At 52.6% G+C, this 25,166-nt stretch overlaps 1 protein-coding gene across 1 annotated transcript in view; it reads left to right on the top strand.

The window, feature by feature from the left end:
- Positions 1–25,166, top strand: part of LOXL2 (lysyl oxidase like 2) — a 90,549-nt gene extending 65,383 nt beyond the window's left edge. Inside the window, exons 7-14 of the mRNA XM_072719497.1 lie at positions 502–653; positions 7,399–7,566; positions 8,902–9,067; positions 14,311–14,554; positions 20,113–20,228; positions 21,370–21,506; positions 23,390–23,501; positions 24,250–25,166. Of these exons, the coding sequence (XP_072575598.1) occupies positions 502–653; positions 7,399–7,566; positions 8,902–9,067; positions 14,311–14,554; positions 20,113–20,228; positions 21,370–21,506; positions 23,390–23,501; positions 24,250–24,329 (1,175 nt within the window). The 3' untranslated portion in view covers positions 24,330–25,166. The remainder of the gene's footprint in view (positions 1–501; positions 654–7,398; positions 7,567–8,901; positions 9,068–14,310; positions 14,555–20,112; positions 20,229–21,369; positions 21,507–23,389; positions 23,502–24,249) is intronic.

The following is a 25,166-nucleotide window of genomic DNA, read 5'->3' as shown; positions in this document are numbered from 1 at the left end:
CCTGGGATCCTGCCCTGAGCCAAAGACAGAAACTCAACCGCTGAGCCACCCAGGAGTCCCTCCACCTCTGTTCAAGTCATCTATTTTGATTGTGCCATCATTTTCCTCCAGGGACTCTGATTCTATAGCGATAGTCAACCCTTTCAGGTTCACAAATGCATGGAGTATTAAAGTTGAAGAGGGAACTTAGGTATCTTATCATCCAACTCCTTTATTCAAGGAAAAAAAACCCAATATTCAGAGAGGCTGAGTGGTTTGCCCAAGGTCACACAGGAAGTTAGTAGCACATTTGATTTGCTTTTATGGGAGAAGTCAATCTCGAGACAAGTAGCAATTCTCTCCAACAAGAGGAGGCCTGGATCCTTGAGCTGATGATGCAATGCAGCTGGAAGAGTTTTGAGGATGGGAGAAACATGTTCTTACTGTCTAGGACTTTCTTGTGCATTCCGGAAACTTGCCTTTGGGAGTTCTCAATAGCACATGTTTGTTTTCCTCTCCCAGGGATAGGACCCATCCACCTCAATGAAATCGAGTGCACTGGGAATGAGAAGTCCATTATAGACTGTAAATTCAATGCTGAGTCCCAGGGCTGCAACCACGAGGAAGATGCTGGTGTGAGATGTAACATCCCCGCCATGGGCTTCCAGAAGAAGGTGAGGGGACTATGTTCTATTTTGGTCACTGAGCCCCAGAAAGTATGGGCCAGGTGGCCTCACGCTCAGAGTTTCTACCAACTGGTATTCAAGTGCTTCGATGATGAACTCAGAAAGGGCCCAGGCTCCGCTGCTGTCACTATTAACAACATTGTCACCTAGCATTCATTAAGTATGCCAAGTGAGAAAGCATATGTATAAGCACCCCATCCTTAGTGGCAGATGTCGGGCATCCACTGCATGCCACACCCTATGCAGGGACTGGGCATTTGGCATGATCACAATCCAATCCTTTACTATAAAGGATTCAAGATCTGTAGCACCTGTTACACCCTTAGCATGGTCCCTACCAAGGACCCAGAGGAACTATATCACAGCAGGTCTACAAATGACACAAGTGTAAACACAATATAGACCATAGTTTGGGACGGAAGATTGTATTTTAGTAACCAGAGGGAAATAAAGGGGAACCTTAGCAGCATTATACCAGAGACGCACCCTTCCTCTCTTGAGATGGAGTCTCTAAAATCCTATATTGTGTCTCCTGGCTTTGTGATCTGTCCCATAGGGGTAGCCAACAAGATGATCTCTCTTGGTCTATCCAGTCCTCAGAAAGGCCCAGTACATCCTATTTCTTGCTCTTCATTATACCATGAACTGGGTTGGGTCCTATGAGCCATCTGCTACAGGGCTGGCACATTGGAAGAGTTTCTTAAGTGCTTATTTAAAAAATGATCAAATGCGGACACATCAGCATGCAGGATGGCTCCCCAGTTGGATACTTGCTTTGACAATGATTCTTGACCTTGGCACCAGCATGCCAAATTGGTCAGCCTCAATATGTGTTGTGCAGTTCACTGCCCAATGGGGCCAAAGATGGACCCCAGCAGTACTCAGCCAAGCTGTGCATTTGCCCGTGGGTGAGTAGGAGCATGGGCCACAAGCCCAGAGCTGCGGAGAGGCTTGCCATCTCTGATTGTCTGGCAGCATGGCGAGAGAGCCATGCAGAGCTATGAAAGGTGCCACGAGTCCTGGAATGTTCTGGCAGCCTTCACTGTAGGCTGATTGGAGTTGGGTGGAGTGGGGTTTTCAACCCAAATGAAAGACATAAGCCAAAAAAGTGATGTTTTCCAGATGCGTTTTGTGTTTGGTACAGCTGAGCCAGGCCATGTGCTTGGTGATGCTAGTGGAGGCACCACAATCCCAGCACCAATGGCCTCCCCCTCACACAAGCCCTCTAGGCTACAGCAGGTGCTCCCTAAGTTCAGGCGTGAAGCATGGGGGAGTTTTCCACCTGCTTGCCACCCTCCAGGAAGGAAATGGGCAAGGTCATCTGTGAAAGAAAGTCCCACAGGCTGTATGGGTTGCCTCACCACTGCAGTGGGCCAGACTGTCACGTGGCCTGGCTGGGGCAACAACACCAGGCAGGACCGTCAAGACTCCCAACTGTTAGTTGGGAGGTCAGCCTTCACCCTTACTGACCTCACTGTGTTAGTTTGCCGGGGCCACCATAACAAAACACCACAGGCTGGGTGGCTTCAATTGTAGAAATATATGTCCTCATAGTTCTAGGGGCTAGAAATCCAAGATCAAAGTGCTGGCAGGATTGGTTTCTCCTGAGGTCTCTCTCTCCTTGGCTTGGGGATGGCCGCCTTCTCGTGTGTCCTCACACGACCTCTGCATATGCATCCCTGGTGTCTCTTCCTCTTCTTATAAGGACACCAGTTGTGTTGGACTAGGGCCCACCCTTATGACCTCATTTAACCTTAATTACCTCTTGAAACACCCTTTCTCCACATATGGCCATATTAAGGGTTAGGGCTTCAGCACATGAATTTCCTAGGGACACAAGTCAGTTCATAACCATCACTCACTGGCTGAGTCCTTATTTAATTTCTTGAGGCTTGAGTTTACTTCTCTGAAAATAAGGAGGTGAGAGAAAGGATTTCCCCGGCTTCCCTTCCAACCCCCGTTCATTAGGAAATTGACTTTTCTCTTGAATGGCTACTCAAGACCACAGACTTGGAACTGCCTGGCTTTGGTCATGTGGCCACAGCAAAGCCTCACCCCTCCCACTGCTGGAAGGGAGGAGCCAAGCCCAGGAGGCTCTGGGAATGGCAGGTGGGTTTACCAGGCAACCACCCTTACTGACCTCTAGTTCACCTCTGAACTGCAGGCCGGGCCAGGCCTGGTAGCAGGACCAAGCCCATGTGTGGAATGCGAGTTGGAAAATGCCCATGCTTCCTTTCATGCTGACATCTGGGTCATGTTACCTCGCCTCTTACCCCCTCACCTCCCAAAATAGGTATGGGACTGGTTAACCACAACCTTATCAAAACATGATGCGGTTTTGCCATATTCCGCTGGCTGGAAGCATTTTGCTTTCCTTATTCACGCTCAGGAAAGTGCAGTTGCCTGCACTTCACGCCTTCCTTCAAACCCCAGACTGCTGCCATCGAGAACCAGAGGAATAAAACAAGGGAAATACCAGGGTTCTTTTCAGAAATTTTGAGGAGGATTGGCCTTCCCTGGCATCCTCACTGGGTGACGAGGTGGAAGAGTGAGGGCCAGAAGCTGCTGGCTGACCCCAAGCCCCGTGGGGTCCTACCAATGCTGGTGCTGTCAGAGCACCTATAGCTAGCTCACCAGACTCTTTCCAGAATGCTGACGCCCAAGGGTAGAGCCCTAAGCATAAAGAGCTATGTCCTGGGCCATGTGAGAACTTCACATCCGGCCTCTTGCTCCCTCTAGTCTTCTCCAGAAAATGAGAAAAGGCCTCCAGTGCATCTTGAAGTGGAACCCTGGTCCCTGTCACAGAAGCTGCTCCAGGCCCAGTCAGCCTTGGAGAACCACAGCAACAGCTTCAAGGAGACGCCCCAGCTCACCACTGGGGCCATGTGCTTTCCTTGTCCCAGAATCAACATGTAGCCGCGGTCCTCAGCCAGAACATCTGAGACTTCCCTTGGCTTTAGGATGCAGGACAGGGATGTTGCCACATGGCCAACCAACTTTGGGAGGGCTGCACGGGCAGAGATGGACAAGGGAGAGAATCCTCTGGAACCTTCCTAAAGAGAGCCCTGGAAACAGGGGCCTTCACACCGAGACCTCAACTTGGGAGCCCCACTGCTCTCTGATAGCAGAGCAAAGTGTGAACAGGGGTTTTTTTTTTTTTTTTTTTTTTTATTTATTTATTTATGATAGGCACACAGTGAGAGAGAGAGAGGCAGAGACATAGGCAGAGGGAGAAGCAGGCTCCATGCACCGGGAGCCTGATGTGGGATTCGATCCCGAGTCTCCAGGATCGCGCCCTGGGCCAAAGGCAGGCGCCAAACCGCTGCGCCACCCAGGGATCCCTGAACAGGGGTTCTTTTGGCTCCCCCATCCTCATAGCTCACTGACCTCGAGATGACAATAGGAAGTCAGTTTTCAGGAGGCGGTAGCCTGTGAAGAGGGCAGCAGGAGGAGCCGTCTGTCCCGGGTACCGTCAACAAGGCCGGGCACAGCCCACAGGGGATGCAAAAATAGTAACAAATCGATTACAAGTCATTCTGTTCTTTAACTTTGCTGCCTGCTGGCGTTGGGAGCCTCAGTGCCAACCCGGCCCTCAATACCCTGGGCCTTCACCTCTGGCCTTCCACCTTGGAAACAAAAGCATCCCTGGAGAAGGAAGCTTCACACAGATGCTAAGAGATGCCTCCCTTATCTGAGACTATCCCTTCTCATTTGTAGAATGGGGATGACCTCGTAGGGTAGTTGTGAGAGCTGAAGTGAACTGACACTCATAAAAAAGACTCGCGTGGCCCACGGAGACCAGAAGCGCTCCAGAGTCGGCCTGTAAACTTCCCCGCACCGAGCACAGCGCCTGCCACAGAGCACATGCTCAGTAAATATTGGATGGACGAATGGATGTGGTCAAACCTTGCATCACCGATTTCACCCCTGGGGAGAGGCTGGCATTATTGGCAGAGTTTAGTAAGCATGTGAAGGAACTTTATGGTGAAGGCCTTTATTAGGCCTTTATTAGGTCACAGGTAAGCAGAGGGGATGGCCTGTGGTTGCCTAGAAATGGTCCTGCTGGGTTTCAACACACATCTGCCCAGGGTGCCGACCCTTCCTTGGGATATTGAAGCTGGGTAGCCTGCCTTCTGCCGTTCTGGGATTTTCTCAATGGCTCTGCTCATCTTATTTGTCTATGATTTTTTAAAATTTTTATTTATTCATGAGAGACACATACAGAGAGAGAGAGAGAGTGAGGGAGAGACACAGGCAGAGGGAGAAGCAGGCTTCTTGCAGGAAGCCTGATGTGGGACTCGATCCCAGAACTCTGGGATCATTCCCTGAGCCAAAGGCAGATACTCAACCGCTGAGCCACCCATGTGTCCTATTTTGTCTGTGTTTTTGCAGAGACCCAAAGATATGTTAGTTGTAGGTAAAGTACGATCCATATCTAAGACCGTGTCCAGTGCCTGCCTTCACCCTGGGCTCTCGGCCCAGAAACACTCAGAAAGATACATGCTGACTTCCCGAAGGCCAGCCCTCTTCTTGCCTGCTCTGATCCCATCTGTCTCTTCTGCACAGAGTTTTGATTCTGTTGAGACTCCCAGCCTAATAAAGATCGTTGCTATGATGCTAATATTTCTTGAGCACTTACTGTGTGTCAGGCCCTGTCTGAGCACTTTACATGAACTGTCTCATTCAATTCTTCCACTCAACAATCCTGGGAGGCAGACCTAGCATCATGACTGCCCTTGGCTTGTCTGTTTGCCAGCTGACCTCATTGACCTTTGCAGCCCCTAAGTCCATAATAAGAATTGAGGCCCGTGCCCTAGGAGTTACGCTGTTGCTAAAGACTGGCAAGCCAATAGCCCAGCGTGCTGAGGGTTCCTTGTCCCAAAGCAAAGAATTGCTAGGCATATAAAAGAAACAGGGTAAGGTGTTTGGATTAAGGGTAGTATTTTTTTTTTTTAAGATTTTATTTATTTATTTGAGAGTGAGAGAGCATAAGCAGTGGCAGAGGGAGAGGGAGAAGCAGGCTCCCCCACTGAGCAGGGAGCTGGATGTGGGGCTCAATCCCAGGACCCCAGGATAATGCCCTGAGCTGAAGGCAGATGCTTAACCTACTGAGCTTACCAGGTGTCCTAAGGGTAGCGTTTTTAGAACCCCTCCCTAATCTCCAGATCTCTCTGCTTGAGCTCACGTAAATTGGTCCACGCTTTCAGTCCGTAAGGCTGATCGTCCATTCATTCCAAAAGTAGTGTTAGAGAGCCTAACGTTTGTGAAGTACTGTCTTAGTTATCGATCACACAGGAAACGACACAAATACAGCTCTGCCCTTGGGAGCTTATATTCTAGCAGAGGAGACAGGCGTTAAACGGACTGTAAGTCAGCCTCTTTCTAACTGTTGTAGACGCTAAGAAAGAGATGTGTAGGGAGCAATGGAGTGTGTGTGTGGGCACTGACCCCAGGGAGAGGGAAGTGTCGTAGGGTATGGAATTGGAAGGGCGATCGAGTCAGAAGGGCACCTGCATGTAGGGCTTCAGCGTGACATGTATGACTTACTGTGTGACTCGGTCGATAGAGTCAGGTAGCCACGGAAACTGAAGTGGGAGAACAGGATGCAAGAGGAAGTCGTGGAGCAAGCGGAAGCCGCTACCATGTTCTAAGCAGAGAAGCGACACAAGCAGGTGCTTTTTTCAAAGATGACTCTGGCTTCTGACCAATCAGTTGATGAAATCCTGAGTAGAGGCAGGGAGAGAGGAGAGGTCTGGCTGAGGCAGGAGGGGATGGTGCCTGGGACATGGGGGTCTGCACCGGAGCCAAGGGAAGCAATGGATTGGAAAGAGACTTTGGAGATAAAATCCATGGAGGAGATTTTGACAGGAGGTGGGGGAAGGGAGAGGATGGGGTCCAGAATGGCTCCTGGATTTCTGGCTTGTGTAACAGAGTAGATTGGGAGTCAGCAAAGGACAACTTGCAGGCCAAACCTATCCCTCTGACTGTTTTTGTAATTACGGTTTTCCTGGAACACAGTCACGCTCAGCCGTTCACACATCAGCCGTGGCAGCAGAGCCGAGTGGTTACAACACGGAGCATACGGTCCACGAAGCCTAAAATTCCACCTGGCCCTTTCTAGAAAGTTTGCTGCCTCTGGAGTAGACAGTTGTGCCTTTGGCTGAAATCGGGAACAAGGGGAAGATAGAGCCCAGGTTTAGGTGGAGACAGAAGAGATGCCAAGTTCAGATTTGGGGTCTCCACAGTGCCAAGTGGAACTGTCAAAGAGGCAGTTGGTTACAGGGTCTCAGAAGGGGGGCCTGGTGGAGAGGACAGTGGAGGCAGGCCACATGAGAGCGGGAGCTGGAACCAGCCCAGCAGAAGCTGTGATTATGACAAAAGGAAGGAGTCTCGGGGAATTCTAACATTTTAAGGCCCCTTGATGCATCGTCCCCAGCATCTGATTCTCGGGGCAGCAACAGTCTCACGGAGGGCCGCAGGGAGTAGAGGTGGGGGCGGGGGGGGCAGTGCCTCCTCTCCTGCCACACAGGCTGCTAAGGCCTCAGGATGCCTGTGGGGGGACCTAACACGTAAGACCATACTGGGTACGATGTGGGATCTCTCAGGGATGCCTGAATTGAATCTGTGCCCCAGGCAGGACCCCCTGACTTGGGGAAACTGAGATGAATGGCAATACGGGGGGCAGCTCTCCTCTGTCCCCACCTGGTGACCATGCCTTTCTTTCTGTCCACAGCTGCGCCTGAACGGGGGCCGGAACCCCTACGAGGGCCGGGTGGAGGTGCTGGTGGAGAGGAACGGGTCCCTCGTATGGGGGACGGTGTGTGGCGAGAACTGGGGCATTGTGGAGGCCATGGTGGTCTGCCGGCAGCTGGGCCTGGGGTTTGCCAGCAACGCCTTCCAGGTGAGAAGCCTGCCATCAACCTTCCCCAGCTACCCGGGAGGGGGACAGCAAAGTGCCCTGGACTGGGGGGTCGGGGGCAGGAACCTCATCCTGGCCTTCAGCTCTCCCTTCACAGTCCTGAGTCCTTGGGGGGTGGGAGTCATGTTCCTCTCTGGCCTCTGTTTCCCTCTACAGAATATGGGGCTGGATTCTCGTTTCCTGGGCCCACTCCACTTAGAGCACTGGGATTTGCCCTGGGCTGAGGGCTGATCCTGGGATGTCCTGAGAGGCCTGTGCAGAGGGAAGAAACTCAGTCCCTCGGGGCAGTGGAGACCACCCGTTCCTCGGAGGCCCCTCCAGCCAGACCATGTTTCCCAACTGGCGTCTGTACTCACACATTCTCTCCTGGATGGGCTGGAAAACCGCTAATAATGATCTGGGGCAAAGCAACCACCCTTCCACTCGGCAGTTCTCCTCCCTGTGACCTGGAGTGAAAAGTCCTCACTCTCTTGGCTCCAAACACTTTCTCATAGAAGAGGAAACTGGCTGGAGCCCCAGTCTCATTTTGCTAACCCTGACTCAGCTCCTGTGCCCGGGTGGCCCTGTCCCTCGCTCGGAACAGTTCTTAGGGAGGGACCCGGGTCAACTCCAAAGCCTTTGCTGAGCCTGACCGCCCGCCACAGGCTGGCTGGGTCCAGGGTGGGAGCTGAGTCCTGAGCAGAGGCTCCCCCGTGACTCCTCATTCCGGCACCCAGAAGGCACAGGCCTCTGATACCCCTCTGCCCATCGTGCCCTCTGGGGTCCTGGCTTCTCCACGAGGCCTGGCTCTGCTGCTGATGACACACCCTGTCCCTTCTCTAGGCCCCAGCTTTTTCTCCAGAGGATGAGGAGGGGGCTCTCCAGGGGCTCTCTAGGCAAGTGGAACCAATAGGATGTTTGAATGTTGAGCTATCACCTGTGAATAGATTTCTTCTCTCCTGCCAATTCTCATCAATTGGGAGCACAGTGTTGAGGATTCTGAGAGCACATTCAGGTTTAGAGGAGAGAGTGCTGTGATTCACTAGTCGTGCCTGCCCTGGGCTCGTGAGTTACAGGTGCCTCATGTTCCTGACACACAACAACCAGAACCTCAGCTGTGCTTTCCCCACGGGGACCACTGTGAGGGTCTCACCCACTCCACCAACAATAAGCTGCATGACTTGGGGACATGACTGTGCCTCTGATGTCTCCCCCTGAAAAAAAAAAATGGGCTTATCTAGCTTTAGCGTTGGGATTTTTGTGGAGGCTACAAATGGACAGAATGCAAGAAGTGACAGTACAAGGTGACACGCTTCCCATTTCTTTTGATTCATCCAGGAGACCTGGTACTGGCACGGAAATATGTACGCTAACAAAGTGGTCATGAGTGGAGTGAAGTGCTCGGGAACGGAGCTGTCCCTGGCGCACTGCCGACACGACGGGGAGGATGTGGCCTGCCCCCAGGGCGCGGTGCAGTATGGCGCTGGAGTGGCCTGCTCAGAAAGTGAGAATCCCTGGGAATCCCTGTCGCATCCCACCCTCCCCACTAGCCTCCAAGAGGGGACCAGAGTCTCTCTCACTGGTTATTCCTTGCAGGGCTCTGAGGCCTCTGCCAAGAGTGGAACCAAAGAGGAAAGCAGAGATTAATTTTAAGTGAGAAGACCTGGGGGCCAGAGGAACTGCCCACCTCCACCCCCCAGTGCCCCCACCTTGCCTTCTGATGGTGGAAAGACAGGAGGGGGAGCAGCGAGGGCCTTGGGAGTCTGGGAGCCATGGGTTCAAATGCAGGACCACGGTTGACCAAGTGACCTGCAGTTTTTCTGTCTAGAACTCCCTTGTTCTTCCTCTTAATGAGGAAGACACCTTCCTTGGGGGCGGGGGGGGGGAGTGTTTCTGAGGTCTAGAACTCCCTTGTTCTTACCAGTTAATGAGGAAGACACCTTCCTTCTGGGGTGGGGGGTGTTTCTGAGGTCGGGAAAGCAGACGAAGCACAAACTTGGTGCTCAGTGCATGTGTCAGCTTCCTTCCTCCCACCCTGCTCCAGAGAGCGTTTCCTGTTTGCATACCTTGGAGATAATATAGCTTCCCGGTGATTCCCTGGGAGTCCTAGAGAGCTTGAAAACATAGAAGGGGAACCCCGGCCAGTATTCAGAATGGCCCAGCTCGTGAAGCCTCCCTTCTGTGCTGAGAGAGAGAGGACTTGCTGTGCAGCCTGGTGGGCATGCTGCTCTCCTGAGGCCCACGCAGGCTCTCCCACCCCTGGCCTTACTAAACCACGCTTAGCCCCTTCCCTCATGAATCTGGGAGGTGAAAGAGGCCCAGGATCTGGCCAGACAACTGGAGACCAGACCCCACCTGCCATTTAGTGGCTGATCTGGGCAGTCCAAGTCGGTTAGCCACCATGATCTATAGTTGTTTTCCCTAGACACTGGAAATTAAATGTGACGGTGAATACGCACACAAGCACAATAACCGATGCTGCTCTGTCTTAAGCCATCGTGGAGAGCTAGGAAAGTTAAACCAGGGAGCTTCACGCGCCCATGGAGCCCTTTAGACTCACCCAGCATTTCCTAAGCCTTGTGAGGCAGGACTGGCCACCCTGGCATGAGCTTCTTTGGGTAGACAGCACAGGCTCTTCATCCTGTCTGAGGAGTTGATCATCACCCTCTACCAGCCTCCCCAGGAAGGAACACCCAAGCAGAGAGAAGCAGTCAGGGGTCTTTACTTCACTTCTTTATTTATATTTGTCATATACCACCATTTCTCAAAGGAAATTAGCACAATATAAACCTAAATAAAACTCAAGGTAGCAGAAGATAAAAGCAGATGTGAAATAGTAGGGCTTGGTGGAAAGGTAGTGACTCAAAATGGAGCCGAGAGAGAGGTTAAAAAAATATGTGGTATAGAGTCCTATACATTTACTATTGGGAGGTCATAAAATTCACCATGAGCTTCCTAAGAGCCAAAGAAAAGAAGGAAACCTGGACATGAATGTCATTCACAGCGTCCATGAGGTAGAAACATACCCTGAGATTAGAGAAGCCCACTGTTCTAGGTTCTGAGGTGGAAAGGCGTTTCTCATGAAGACGGGCAGTTATGAGATAAATAGTGTCCTTGACACCCTCGTGGCAGCTGAAAAATGAGTTTCGTGGGGCTCCCAGATCCCCTCAAGTTAGGCTGAAGGCATCACTCAGAGTGACCACAGGGGAGCAGTGGCCATTTGGGCCAGGAACACAGCCCTTGGCGGATCTGGTTTAATGCGTGTTAGCGTATCCAGAGAGATGAAGTGTATTCCTCAGGCCACCCTTTGTAATTACTTTTTCTCATCCAGTCAGTTACACCCTGTATCTGCAAGTCTTTCTTTTCCTCTCTCTCTATTTTCCTCTTGACCACCGCACCCCCACCCCTGCCCACGTACACTCCATCTTAGTCATCCTTTCCATGTTTTCTCGACTTCCTCTACCTCCTTCCATCTGGCTGTCTCAGCCCTCATCCAGATGACATTTTTTTTTTAAGATTTATTTATCTATTTATGATAGACATAGAGAGGCAGAGACACAGGCAGAGGGAGAAGCAGGCTCCATGCCGGAACCCGACATGGGACTCGATCCTGGGACTCCAGGATCGCGCCCTGGGCCAAAGGCAGGCGCCAAACCGCTGAGCCACCCAGGGATCCCCAGATGACATTCTTCCAGACTGTATTACTACTGCAGAGGCTCCTGAGTGGGATCCCCACAGTGACACGCACCCCTCCGATTGCTCCCCCTCCCCAAAGCCAGAATCAATGCTGGTCTCCCTCTCATGCCTCCATCCTGTTCAAACCCATCCAGTCTTTCCCACAGCACTTAGGTGAATGCAGGGACTTGCACAAGGCACACGTCCAGCCTCACTTCGGGCTACTTACCACCTCGCACCCCTCCTCAGTGTCCCAAGCACACAGGCTTTGGTGCTCCTTCACGCCTCAGGGGCTTGGCACATGCTACTAAGCCTTGTAGAGATACTTCCTATAATCCCTGCTCATCCTCCAGGGAGCAACTAAAACATACCTGCCTCTGAGGAAGTCCTTACTGACGTCCTCCCCCCGACTGGGTCCCCCACCTATAATTTCCAACACACCTCATATTTCTCCTTCTAGCTCTGGTCACATCTGTAATGTAATTAATATGGGCTTCCATCCTTCTCTCCTGTGACAATTTCAGCACTGCCCAGAGAGCCTAGTGCAGGATTCACTGTAATACTTGGCTGATGGGTGGATGAGTGCAGGCTTTGGATGAGCTTCTGGTGGACATCTTGAATATTGGAGAGGTTAAGGCCTAATTCCATGGCAGGTGCTAAGAGTCCAGCTCCCAGGCTACCAGCTAACTGCAGACCATGTTGTGTTCAGACTCCAGAGCTGGAGCTAGAGCTGGTCTCCTCTCAGAAAGAGGAGAGAGCAATGAAGACCCATTTGCTCAGCTCAGAGGTGAGCGCTGTCCATCAAGCACCACTAGGGTACAAACAACGAATAAGAGACTCATGACACCCTACAAATAAAAGTGTGCCCAGAGCACTCAGCACCAGCAATGCTGCATCCTGGTGTGTGTCCTCCAAGAGGAAATATTTCTCACCAAATGAGAGGCCCCCAATTTATGTCTTCTACTCCCTACCCTACATCTCATCGCATACCCTTCACATACACATCCAAACCTTGTGGGTGGATTTGCCCTTCAGACACTGCCAGCCCCATGGGGTACAAGCATGTGCTGTGAGAATATGTGCTGTGCTCCACATGCAGCCTGGGGGCCACGGGGAGTGCTCCAGGCTCTGGTGAACTTGAGGGAAGCAAAACTCAGAAATACACGCACTTCAGAAATTTATAAGCAACTTGTCAGAAAATTAAGGATGGATCTTATTGCAAATAATTCATATACAATAATTTTGTGAATTAAAATGTACTACAAATAGTAAATGGAATATGAGTTTTAAAGGGAAACAGTTGGGCAGCCTGGGTGGCTCAGTGGTTCAGCACCGCCTTTAGCCCAGGGCGTGACCCTGGAGACCCAAGATCGAGTCCCACATTGGGTTGCCTGCATAAAGCCTGCTTCTCCCTCTGCCTGCCTATGTCTCTGCCTCTGTGTGTGTGTGTGTGTATCTCATGAATAAATAAAATCTTTAAAAAAAAAATAAAGGGAAAAAGTTAATCCTTTTGTAAAGAAGCTAAACCTTCTAATAGGATTGTTTAGTAAACATAGACTATAGGTAATTTTTGGTAATCACTATAGGTAATTTTTGGTAATTACTATAGGTAATTATTGGTAATTTTTTTTAACACACCTGCTGTGTGCTCACTGAGTAAATCAAGCTTTGTTTTAAAAGATGCTCCTGGGGGTGGCTGGATGGCACAGTCAGGCATTGGACTCTGTTTCGGCTCAGGTCATGATCTCAAGGTCCTGGGATTGAGCTCCGAGGTGTTGGGCTCTGTGCTCAGCGGGGAGTCTGCTTCTCTCTTCTCTCTCTCTGCCCATCCCCGAGCTAGCAGTCTCTCTCTAAAATAAATACATAAGTCTGGGACACCTTGAGCATCTGCCTTTGGCTCAGGTCATGATCCCGGGGTCCTTGGATTGAATCCCACATCAGGGTCCCCTGTAGGGAGACTGCTTCTCCCTCTGCCTATGTCTCTGCCTCTCTCTCTGTTCTCTTGGGAATAAGTAAATAAAGTTTAAAAAAAAACATAAATCTTAAAAAAAAAAAAAAAGATACACCTGGGGGACACTGTGATGTAGAGCAACAGTGTGAGTAGAAACTAGAAGAATCTGTCAAGAAGGTAATTTAGCAACATGCATCAGAGCCTTGAAAACATGCAGCCCTTCTTCTCAGAAATTTCACTAATAAAAATAATATGCTAAAGAAGTAAGTTATATACACAGATTTACTGCAGGATGTTTATCATAGCCTTATCTTTAATGGTGAGAAATTTCAAGCAACCAGTGTATCTAAAAATATGAGATAAGGTTATAAGTTAAATATTATGTAGCCATGAAGTGCATGCTGTAACGGATATTTAGTTAGTTAGTTTTAAAGATTTTATTTGTTTACTCATGAGACACAGGGAGAGAGAGGCAGAGACACAGGCGGAGGGAGAAGCAGGCTCCATGCAGGGAGCCCGACGCGGGACTCCATCCCGGGTCTCCAGGATCATGCCCTGGGCTGAAGGCAGGCCCTAAACCGCTGAGCTACCTGGGCTGCCCGTAATGGATATTTATTAACAAGGAATTATGTCAGGATATATTTTAAGGGAAACAGTAGTAGCAGACTGTAAGTCTACATACAGTATTACATAGGCTGTCAGCTGTTTGTGTATCCTTCCCAGAAGGATCAGACCAAGGTATTGATTAATGGTGCTGTCTCTCAGGGAGGCACATTGATATTGTTTGTTTTTATTATGGAAAATCTCCAGCCACCCAAAAGTAGAGAGAACATAATGAACCCTCATGTACCATCACCCAGATTAAACAACTGCCAACATTTTGCTCTTATAGCTGCAGAGGTGCTCAAGAGGACTCTCAGGAATGGGGAAGAGGAACTTGGGGGTAGTGTACCTCAAGGAAGGTGACCTTGAGGAAAGTGACCTTGGGAGAGCATGAGCCAGTCCCAGATGTGGTGCTAGGCAGGGATGGGGGTTTGTCCCAGCTTAGGAATCAGAAGCAAAAGACTTTAGAGGGGCAGGGGTCTCTTGTCTCGTTTGAACACCATGTCTGCCCTCCCCAGCGGCCCCTGACCTGGTCCTCAATGCGGAGATTGTCCAGCAGAGCACCTACCTGGAGGACCGTCCCATGTTCATGCTCCAGTGCGCCATGGAGGAGAACTGCCTCTCGGCCTCGGCTGCCCAGACCAACCCCACCACTGGCTACCGACGGCTCCTGCGCTTCTCCTCCCAGATCCACAACAATGGACAGTCTGACTTCCGACCCAAGAATGGCCGCCACGCGTGGATCTGGCATGATTGCCACAGGTGAGCCCTCCTGTTCATCGCTGTCAAGCGACGCTGCCCCGGCACGCTGCATGGCCTGCACAGGGTTCAGAATCACAGGGTCCCTCTGAGAGAGCTGAGAGGCCACACGTCCAGGAGGCAGGGTCTTCCTATATTAGAGGGCGTTGGGTGGCCATAGAGGCCTTCCACATTCACTGGCCCGCCTCACCTTCCCCGAGCCTGGTCTCTTTCTTAACCTCCAATGTCTAATGTTAGGAAACAAACTTTGTTTTGAGTAGCTGATGCCTCTCCATCGATGCATTTAGTCAACAGTTTTCAAGTGCATCTCCAGCAAGTTCATGGTCTGCAGGGGTTAAGGGTTCTGCAATTTTTAGATTCTTGAGTTCATTTATAAATATACCTTAAGTATCTCAAGGAGGCCACTGGGTGTGGAGACAAGAGCTCTAGGCCCAGTAGTCACGAGACCTCTCAATCCAGCCGTGCCTCTAACCAGCTGCGTGATGTCAGGCCATCTGGGCCACATCACCCAGGACCTCCAAAGTCCCGGCCAGCCTTCAGTCTGTGGACTTGGCCCCAGTGCTATAAATCCTGCACAAGAACAGAGTGAAATCCTAGAGCCAGCCCTAGCTGGAGCCAACAGAAGCCACCCCATTCATCTCCTTGCATTGTCTGTTATTTATCTTTTGCCTTCTTACCCGACTCCAGAACCCGCTTCCCTAGCTTGTTCACATTGTCCTGCCAGGACCTGAATTGCACAGGTAGAGGGAGCAAAAGAGAGCACGCTTTTGAAAATGAAGGGGGGAGGCCGTGCCATGCAATAAGGGAGCCACCCCTGAGGGGTCTGCAGTGAGTGCCCTCCTGTATGCCCTCCACCTCTGCAGGCAGAGTCTGCCCACTGCAGACCTTGGCATCAGAATCTGCATCTTCACAGGATCACCAGGTGATTGGGTGCATGTCACATCTAAGTGTGAGAAGCTCCAGCCCAGCTGACAGCTAGTTAGGCATCCTTCGAGCTGGAAAATGTAGTGACCACTGTTAGGGGCACAAGAACTGACATTTATTGACTCCCTTCTAAGTGCCCAGGCACATGAGATACTCGTCTTCTAGGGTAAGGAAATGGAGGCTCAACTTGTCTAGGATAAGAAGTTGCCTGGTGGGGATCCCCAACTCGTGTCTGTGTGTCTGTGTGACTCCAAAGATCTTCATCAGAAATCTGTCCTCATCTGCTTTTCCATGTCACATGGTCCAATCACATTCCATTGGTTTGGGGATAGAATTGTTCAATCTGTTTCAAAAGAAAAGACTAGGCTATCCTAACTTAGGGTGCTGATTTCCCTTCATGAGTATTGTCCATATGTTTTGAATGCCCTAATTACCCAAAGAGCTTTTGGTCTTTATAGAGAAGCATGTCAGCCCTCTGCAGGGTGGAAGTCACAGAGTGAAATTAAAGTCGTGACCAGATTGGTGCCTGATTTCTTTAGAGAACATATGGGTAGGAGCTCTGGGCCTGCAGAGGCTGGCGCTGCCCACTGTAAGTTGGACATAATTGCATCTCTGTCTCCCACACATGGCGGTCCACCCAGACATTACATGGTGGGAGTCCTGTGGGGCATCTGCTTGCTCTCCAAGCAATGAGCTGTCCTCCAAGAATACACATGGCGACACCATGGAAGTGTCCCTTCTGATCTGGAGCACCAGGCATTCTGATCTCTACCCCACCCCACCCCCTGCTTTTCCTGTCATCCTATTTCATTTCTTTGCTTACAGATGTTCCACTTGGTGGTTGGGAGGAATGAATGGAAAAAACATGCTGGCCAAGCATATGTCCCTTCAGGCTACCCCTTCCTGGTCCATAACTGAGAACCTATGACCATGAGATCTCAGGGAGCATAAGAGGACACCCCTGCTCTACCCTCCCCTTTCCCTCCCGCCTCCAGAGATCCAGGGGACCTCTCCAGGCTGTGTAGGAGGACCTTTGAATAGGGCTTCTGGCCCCAAACCTCTCTTGGATCCCTTTGGGAATCTGAAGAAAGCAAGCCCTTCCTCCACTCAAAAAAAAAAAAAAAAAAATTTCTAGAAGATTTAACATCCTATGTCAGCAGATTTACAGACTGGAGCCAAAGTTGAGAACCCTGGCTCAAATTAGTGCGAATGGGGAGAATTATCACCCCTGATGCCATTACTGCTACAGTGAAGAATAGAACGATATTCTTTGAAAATCTTGAAATGAAACATAAAGACTGACCCCTTAGCACCTTTTTTGCCAACTGGACATAGAAAAAAATACCCTGAGTCTTTCACTCTCATATGCATCATGCCCTTGGTGGATGATCTTGGATGAGGTGCCCTCCTGCTGCTGCCTGTGCCCCAGGGAGCGGGGCCACACCTGTTTAACCGGCACATCATGTCACAGGTTCAACGAGGTCCAGACAAAGCTGGCCCCAGAGCAGCTCTGCCCCTGCTGTGTCCTGGAGACTAGCCCTCGCACCTCAGGCAGCCCCAGGAGGGGTGTTGAGAGCTGGTGAGCCGGGAGGTGGATGCCCAGCACCAGTGCCAGCTCAGCGAGTCAGGAACAACCCTGCTACAAAGGGAGACTTTCATTTACTCTGCCCTGCTTCCACCATGTGCAGAGTAGGTCCCATGTTGGATCAAAGCTACACAGAGGCTATGTGGCCTCTGTGAGCTGATTTTAGGCCCTTGTCACATCCGTAGGGCTTTGTTCTGGCCAGAGGGCTCCTAGCACATGGGGAAGGTAGGATGAGGCAAGTGGAAGGCCCTTGTCACATCCGTAGGGCTTTGTTCTGGCCAGAGGGCTCCTAGCACATGGGGAAGGTAGGATGAGGCAAGTGGAAGGCCCTCACCCTTCATGATAGCACCTCCTGAGACTGGAACACCCCCAGTATTCTCTGCAGTGGGGAAGCACTGTCTTAGCTTCAGCTAAGTACCAGCCAGGACTGTCCATTCTGGAGGTACCAGAGGACACATGGCTGGTGGTGGGACAGGATGAAGAGCGACAACATCTCTACAGTGTGCACTGACTCTCTGACTAGTTTAATTTGGGCCTCCAACAACCTAGGATAACAAAGGATATACCCAAACCTGCTGTCTTCCTCTGGACTGGCTTGTTCTTTCTTCCACGTATTCATCATGTCCTTCTTCTGCTAGTACCACGTCTTAGCAATACTGAGCTCTGGAGTCTTATGGTAAACCGCCATCCTTCCTTTTATCCAGATTACAATGACTTCCACAGAGTGTCAGGTTATTCTCTCTCTCTCTTTAGGTTCTGGAATTTCTTTCCAAGTTGGAAATTTCCTTAGGTCTGGCCCCCTCTTAAACTTCCAGAGGACACCTCAGCCTGGAATGAGGAGGTATACCCTCATCAACAGTACATGGCCTCCTGCCTTCCTGGTGGCACCATCTGTATTTCCTAGGGTGCATGGTGGAGGGGGGCCCTGGGCTCTACAGCGAGCCAGCAGGGAGGGAGACTTCCTCCCAGGGAGGATGCCCTGGGAGTGATGTCCACACCTGTCCCAGCTGTAAAGCACAGGAGCCCCAGGACTGCAGGGAGCTAGAATCGAGAGGCTCCAAACCAGCTATTTCCCTCCTCATGTTCACAGAGGAAAAATTGAAGAGCTAGGGAAGACTTAAATCAAGTCTGCAGGAAGCAGGAGGAGCGGGAGAAGGTCAGCCTTACAACAGTCCATCTGTGGACTCCGTCTGAATTTTGTTTAGACAACGGAACATAAACCCATTTCTCTTCAGTCTTTCCAGCCAGTAAACATGGTAACATAAACCCCTCTCTGAAAGATGCAGACATGTTTTAGGCAATGAGTCAGACCTCATGTCTCATCCCGCTCCTCAGAGAAGCCAAAATAGACTCGTTCAGTCATCACTTCAACTTGCACAAAATGTGTCCTTGTGAATGTTCTCAGGGGGCCCCTGGCTCAGCATTGCTTTACCCAGAAACGCTCCCACCAGCGACCTGGGAAAAGCCCAATTTAGGAACTCCTGACATTATTTTTAGCACAGGCAAACACAGGAGGAAGGGGAAAGAGCCTCTAATTTCCTGTCGGAAAACCTGTCCTTTGAATTCCCCGCTTGGCCTCTGTCCTGACTGCCCAGAGTCCCGCAGAGGGTGCCCCGGGCCATCCCTGTGAGGCCTGGGGGTGAGGAAGGCTGGGAATGGTCGAGGGAACAGTCGTGATGGTGGTGGTAACGGAAATACCACTCCTGGTACTACTGGGAGCGGGAGTAACAGTGAGAGGGTTGACAGGTGCTGAGGACCCCTCTGCTACAAGCCCCCTGTGAGGTCCTTACGTGGTTTCTCAGATTCAGTCCTCCCGGGACCCCTGAGAGTGGGTCCTGTGGCCATGCCCTCTTTCCTGAGGAAGCAGCTCAGGTTGCGTGTACACACACCCAGCAGTTTTGCTCCCCGTGCCTTGGGTGCCTTGTCTGGGTTTCCCCCTCTGCCTGATGTCCCTGTGATGCCAGAGACAAGCATGTGCCAATAGTTAGTTGCAGGCACCTGCGCTGTGCCAGGTGCAGCTCAGGCTGGGCTGGCCCCGCCCAGCGCCCGGGAGCGCCCGCCCAGCACCGGGAGGCCCCGCCCAGCGCCCGGGAGGCCCCGCCCAGCACCGGGAAGCCCCGCCCAGCACCGGGAGGTCCCGCCCAGCACCGGGAAGCCCCGCCCAGCACCGGGAGGTCCCGCTCAGCACCGGGGAGGCCCTGCACTGGGCAGCCACCGCCCCCTTGTTTATTCTGAGCCCAATGCACCACTTTCCAAGAATCTGCATCTGTTCTCAATTCCCCCCAAGCAGAGGGATGGGACACTTATGTAAACACCGTGAGGAGGCGAGAGCAAGCTCTCCGTCCTCTGCCCTCCAGGGCCCACAGGGACGTGACTGCCAGGCCCTGTGCCTTCCCAAGGGCCCCGGGGCCCACTTTGCCCCTTTTTGTGTATCCCGGGCAAGGAGCACAGACCCCCACCGCTCCCGTCCCAGCTGGGCTGAGGGCTGGGGCCTCCCTGCCTCCGAATCCCATCCCTTGCCTGCCTGGGCTGTGTGAGGGTCTGGTTCCTTGCCGTCTCTTCCCACCTTCCCCTTACTCCAAGTGCCCCCCTTCTGTTCTCTCCCTCCCCCACATCCCCATTTCAGGTTTTCCAGAGAGATCACAAAGTCACCTTTATCTGTCTGCAGTACCTGTACCGAACAGGAATGGGCTGGGAGAGCCACTGTGGCACCCAGGAGGGCTATAAGAAGGGGTTACTGCAGATCTCCACTTCCTGAGGGTCAGCCTGCCAGGCCCTCTGCTCACGCGTGTGCCCCCCCATCCCCACGAGGCCTCCTGCACTCCTTGGGCTGTTATTACCATTAAGCTGGTGAGAGAGGCGAGGCCTGGGCAGGCCAGAGGCCCCCTGCGGGTGAGCCCCACGGTTGGTGCCCGGGGCCCTCCCTCTCCTCAGGCCCTGTCACCTGCTCCTCTTCCACAGGCCACCCCTTTGGACCACTCTGCTCCAGGCAGCTGCTTGCAGGTGGCAGGGGCTGCAGAAACTGACCTGTGCGCCCTCTCTCTCGCTCCAGGCACTACCACAGCATGGAAGTGTTCACCCACTATGACCTCTTGAACCTCAATGGTACCAAGGTGGCAGAGGGCCACAAAGCCAGCTTCTGCTTGGAGGACACAGAATGTGAAGGAGGTATCTTTGTGTGGGTGGCTTCTGGGGGACTCGAATGCTCCCACCTGTTCTGGAGCCCAGGCCTGATGCTGGACTCTGTCACCCTGGCCACAGCTGGCTCTCCCCGTGACGTTTCTCCACTCGGGGACTTCCACAGCTACAGCTTGGAGCTGGGGCACGTGCGCAAGGCCTGGCTGTGAAGGTGTGGGGTCCTCCAGAGTTATGCTAATGGGCACCGGTTGGTCTGCATGGTCCCCGGGGTAAGGCCCAAAACTGGCATGTGGTCCCCTCCCCCTCTGGCTGCCACAGCCCTCCTGTGTCCCAGCACCAAGCCCCTGCCCACAGCCTCATGCCATTGAAGCCCAAGCCCAAAAGAGCTGCTCTGAGGTTCCAGACTCTTGACTCCCCCAGACAGAGGCAGCATTCTGCTCACACTGCCAGGATGCCGCCCAGCTGCACTGTGATCACCGGTGGGCATACCTGTGTCCCCACCTGCCTGGAGCTCAAGGGAGACCCATTGCTGCTTCTCTGCAGGCCCAGTGCCCTGAAGAGTGCCCAGACATGGTAGCCTCTCAATAAATGTGTGTTCGTTAGTCAGTCATGGACATGCCATGCCAAGAAATCACACCAACAAATGGGTTTTGAGCACCTACTATGTGCCAGACGACCAACTGACCCAGTAAGGGTCAGATAATGCAAACCAGACCTGAGCCCACATCCAAGTGCTGAATTCTCCAGGGTATGGCAAGATGATCCCCACGTTAAGCTAAATAATAAACACCAGAGCTTTCCCAGATAAGCATTCCCTGCATTCCCAAGCTAATAGAAATGCCAGAGTGGCCAGGGAGGGCTCTGTGGCAGAGGGGGCACTCGGCTGGCCCTAAAAGGATGGATGAGATGTGGGGAGAGAATCAAAGGGTTTCCAGTGACATAAGAATGGATTGAAAACCCCTGCTGTGGGGATGGGATGCCCAGCCCAGATGAAGCAGAGATTTGAGGGCTTGGGGGAAGGAAGAGATTTGCTGAGTGGGCTCTGGGAATATCACTCACCCAGCAGGGCTCTTGGGGCACTTTGGGGGGAAGGGTGGCACAGAGGACAGGCACTTCAGGCAGTGCAGCCAGGGTGCATGGTGACTGGGCTCCTCTCCGCCCCTGCCTGTAGACATCCAGAAGAGTTATGAGTGTGCCAACTTCGGTGAGCAGGGCATCACCATGGGCTGCTGGGACATGTATCGCCATGACATCGACTGCCAGTGGGTCGACATCACTGACGTACCCCCTGGAGACTACCTGTTCCAGGTGAGGGGTGCAGGAGGGGGTTCCAGCCCCTGCTGATGGGGGGAGGGGCCTTTGGTGATGGGGGAGGCAGCCCCCTTCCTGCTGGGGTCCAAACACAAAACATGTGCAAGAGGCTGTCCAAAGTGCAGGAGTCCTACCCTCGGGGGCCAGCACATCACAATCCACCGGGTGACCTAAGTATGCGAGGCATGCACGCCTGTGGGGAACTGCCAACCACCCGAGACATCCGCATGCAGTTAACACCTGGCACTTGGAAATCAAAATACATGTGCAGCCAAACCTGGTCCTCAGGTCAAGAGTTTGTCCCACGGACTCACAGACACCCCACACCTGTGCTGTCCTTTGACACAGACTCCGCCCTCCACCCCACCTCTCCCAGCACCCTCACCCTGCCTTGTCCGCGCTGGAGAGGCTGAGGCAATCTCATAAAGAGGCATTTGCTAGCAAGGTTTTGTGACTTGCATCTCCCAGGAAAGTTGCCTTCATAAAGGGTCTGCAGAGGGGACAACTGTCTGCCTCCCTGCAGACGAGCGGCATGCTGCAGCCAGGGCCCTGACTGGCATGGAAGCAGGGACACTGCGTTCCCAACCTCACCGTGTCTGGAACACAGGTGCGCCCTGGCCTGCGGAGCCCCCCGTGCCCTGTCACGTTCCTACACAGCCACCCGTCTTGCTTTCGAGCTGGCCCCGCTGGGTGGCCAAGTGGGTGACCAGAAATGTGTCATTTTCCTTGAAAACTTTCCCAAGGGGACATTGAGCCAGCCCCGAGCCTGGCTGACTGCCTGTGGTCCCCACCCTGTAGGCGGCCCTGGGAAGAATCAACACCTGCACAGAGGTGACCACAGAAGGGCTTTGAAAGTCTTCCTGGGCAATTTCAGAGACTGGAAATCAGACAGCCAAGCACTTTTCCACCCACAAACCCAAAACCGCAGACTTGGAGAGTCCCAACCAAAGAGCAGAGTGCTCTTTATATTAAAAACGAACATCCATGTCTCTGTGCACGTACACTGTGCAGGGAGGGGTAGATGTTTGAGGTTTGCTATCACTTTGCCAGGTGAATGTGTATCATCATGTAGTCTGACAAGTGCCATCTATTTAATAACGACGCTCACTGAAGACTGAGGCCAGGCCTGGCTATGCCTAGACCCTGTGAACGCATGTAATCCTCCAATAAAGGGCTTTACTACTACTCTCGTTTTACAGCCAGGCAAACCCAAATCACATTTGTGTTCTTGACCCCTGAACTACACAATTAGCAAATTAACTCAATAGGAGCATGTTAGTGGGTCAGATTCATGGAAAAGAATTTCCCTTCGGACAATGAGCATTAGATTCCGAGCCTGGGATTCATGGACCCTCTCCATTCCCACACGGACCTAAATACAGACATCAGTAATGCTGGGAGGGAGGGTGGGAGGGAGTCGGACGAGGAGGATGTGGCCTTCTGGACAGAGGGGCCCAAGGCAGAGGCTCAGAGGCAGGGACTTGTGTGAAGTCACACCGCCAGGAGCATATGGGTCCTTGTCCCCACCCCATCTCAGCACATCCCACTCCCCTATCAACAGCCTATTCTGTGCACCCCAATTCGTGCCTCTACTAACCTCAAGCCTCCCGGGCACCCAGGAGACGGTTACCCCTTTGTGAAGGCCTACTTGTGGGAGGGAGTAGGTGTAAGAGTCACACACAAGCAGGCAGCCAGGGGCGCACACTCTGCCTCATCCGGGCCTTGCCCCCTCATCACTGGCCGATCCTGCCCCGGGCCGCTCCCTTCCATGAGGTCACCCTGGCTCTAGAGGCAGGCCTGGTCTCGGCAGGGTCTGGGCCTGGGGTGGAGGGTGGCCGAGGCGGGACTCAGCAGCCCACTCTGGTGTGCCTCGCCCCCAGGTCGTCATTAACCCCAACTACGAGGTAGCAGAGTCGGACTACACCAACAACATCATGAAGTGCAGGACCCGCTACGACGGCCACCGCATCTGGATGTACAACTGCCACATAGGTAAGCGCCCTGGGCACCTGTGGGGGAGCACAGCATGCCCTGCACCCCGCGGCCCACCCTCCGGGAGCCCGGCAAGGACTGCCCTGCTTTGTCGAGGAATCCGAGCAGCTTCCTAATTTGGGCAAAGAGCGTGGGGAATGGAGCCAGCCTCCCATTTCCACGCACAGGAAGGAAGCTGTAGACACACAAGGCCTGGACGGAGGCTGGGTTTTCGCAGCCAGCTCTGGCCAAGGAAGGAGGGCGGCACAGACCCCGGCTGGAACTGAGGCCATCTCCTCATTACGCACGTGACCTCAAATATGTGGGCGTCAGCAATTTGTGGGTTCTGTGTATCGTTTTCCTCTGTTGAGGACTAGAGGCTAGTCAACCACTGTGGCTTCTGGTCGCCAATAGAGAAACTTTTCCTTGCATTATACACACAGGGGGAACCAAAGGGGAAGCAGAGCTTCCTCTTCTGTAAGAAAAGCGCTGGCCCTGCTCTCGTGGTGGCGAAAGCTAAGCTCATTGAGTTACTCCTTCGCTCAGCCTGGGCGGAGGCCCTGACCTGTGCCTGGCCCTAGGGACGGCCGGCACCTGGTTGCCATTGCCGCTGCCCTGGTGGCGTCAGAGAGGTGGCCTCAGCAGGCAACCTGGTGGAGGGCAGTGGCTCCAGGGCACCCCCCCTTCCCCCCAGGCCAACAGCTCCAGTGTGGGGCCAGGCAGCACCTCTGGTTTGCCAAACTCTGTCTCCCCAATGCCCACCCTGCAGGCGGTTCCTTCAGTGAAGAGACGGAAAAAAAGTTTGAACACTTCAGTGGACTCATAAATAACCAGCTCTCTGCACGGTAAAGCACCAGGTCACCACCGCCCGTCTCGGGGCCCCGGCGCACCTTCCCCAACAGCTGCAGTCTGAGGGCCACACTCTCTCCTCGTCCAGCCCCGTGCCTGCCGTCTCGACCCCCTGCAGCCTCCTCCGAGGCTCAGGAGGAAGGCGTGTGCCTGTCACTTGCTGGGGGCTGCCGCCTGACCTCGGGAGCCTGGGACGACTACCAGGAGTTGTGGCTACCAAGAGCCATCCAGCCTGGGACCCCAGGAGCACGGGTTAGCAGCGGCCTGTCCCACCTACCCCGCAGTCTGCCCCTTGTAGGACACGCCCCACCCAGCTCACGCCAGGTAACACGGGGCCCCATCGGTGTTGTGAGCTGTCCACCCAAGGGGTTTGGGCTGAATTCCATCTTCCTCCTCTTCGGTCATTTCCAGCCAACCTGAATATCTAGACCCTTCTTCCAATTAAAGACTGCCTCTCCTCTGTTATATTCACATATACAAATAATGCTGCCACATGTTTTCTAATTAGGTGAGCGAGCTCAGAGTTGGTGCTTCTTCCCCCACCCCCACTCCGAAATTCTCTTACAAGATACCATTATTATATTTTCACAGACTTTGAAACACAAAGTAACTTAGTGGCATTTAATATTGGGCATCTGGGCCTTTGAAAGTATAGCTCAGAAGAAAAACCAACCCACCTGTGTAAGTGACTCATCTTTCTGTTGTTCCAATTCTGTGGGTAACTGATGTAACGGTGCTATAAACCTGGGTCCTGGGTGATGAGGACACCCACTGAGCGCCATGTGTCATCACAGACACTTACACATACTTGAAACTTTAAATAAAAGGTTTATGATA

This window comes from Vulpes vulpes, chromosome 9 (genome assembly GCF_048418805.1).
Source record: "Vulpes vulpes isolate BD-2025 chromosome 9, VulVul3, whole genome shotgun sequence".
In the NCBI taxonomy this organism is placed as follows: Eukaryota; Metazoa; Chordata; class Mammalia; order Carnivora; family Canidae; genus Vulpes; species Vulpes vulpes.
This window is presented reverse-complemented; position numbering and strand designations above follow the sequence as displayed.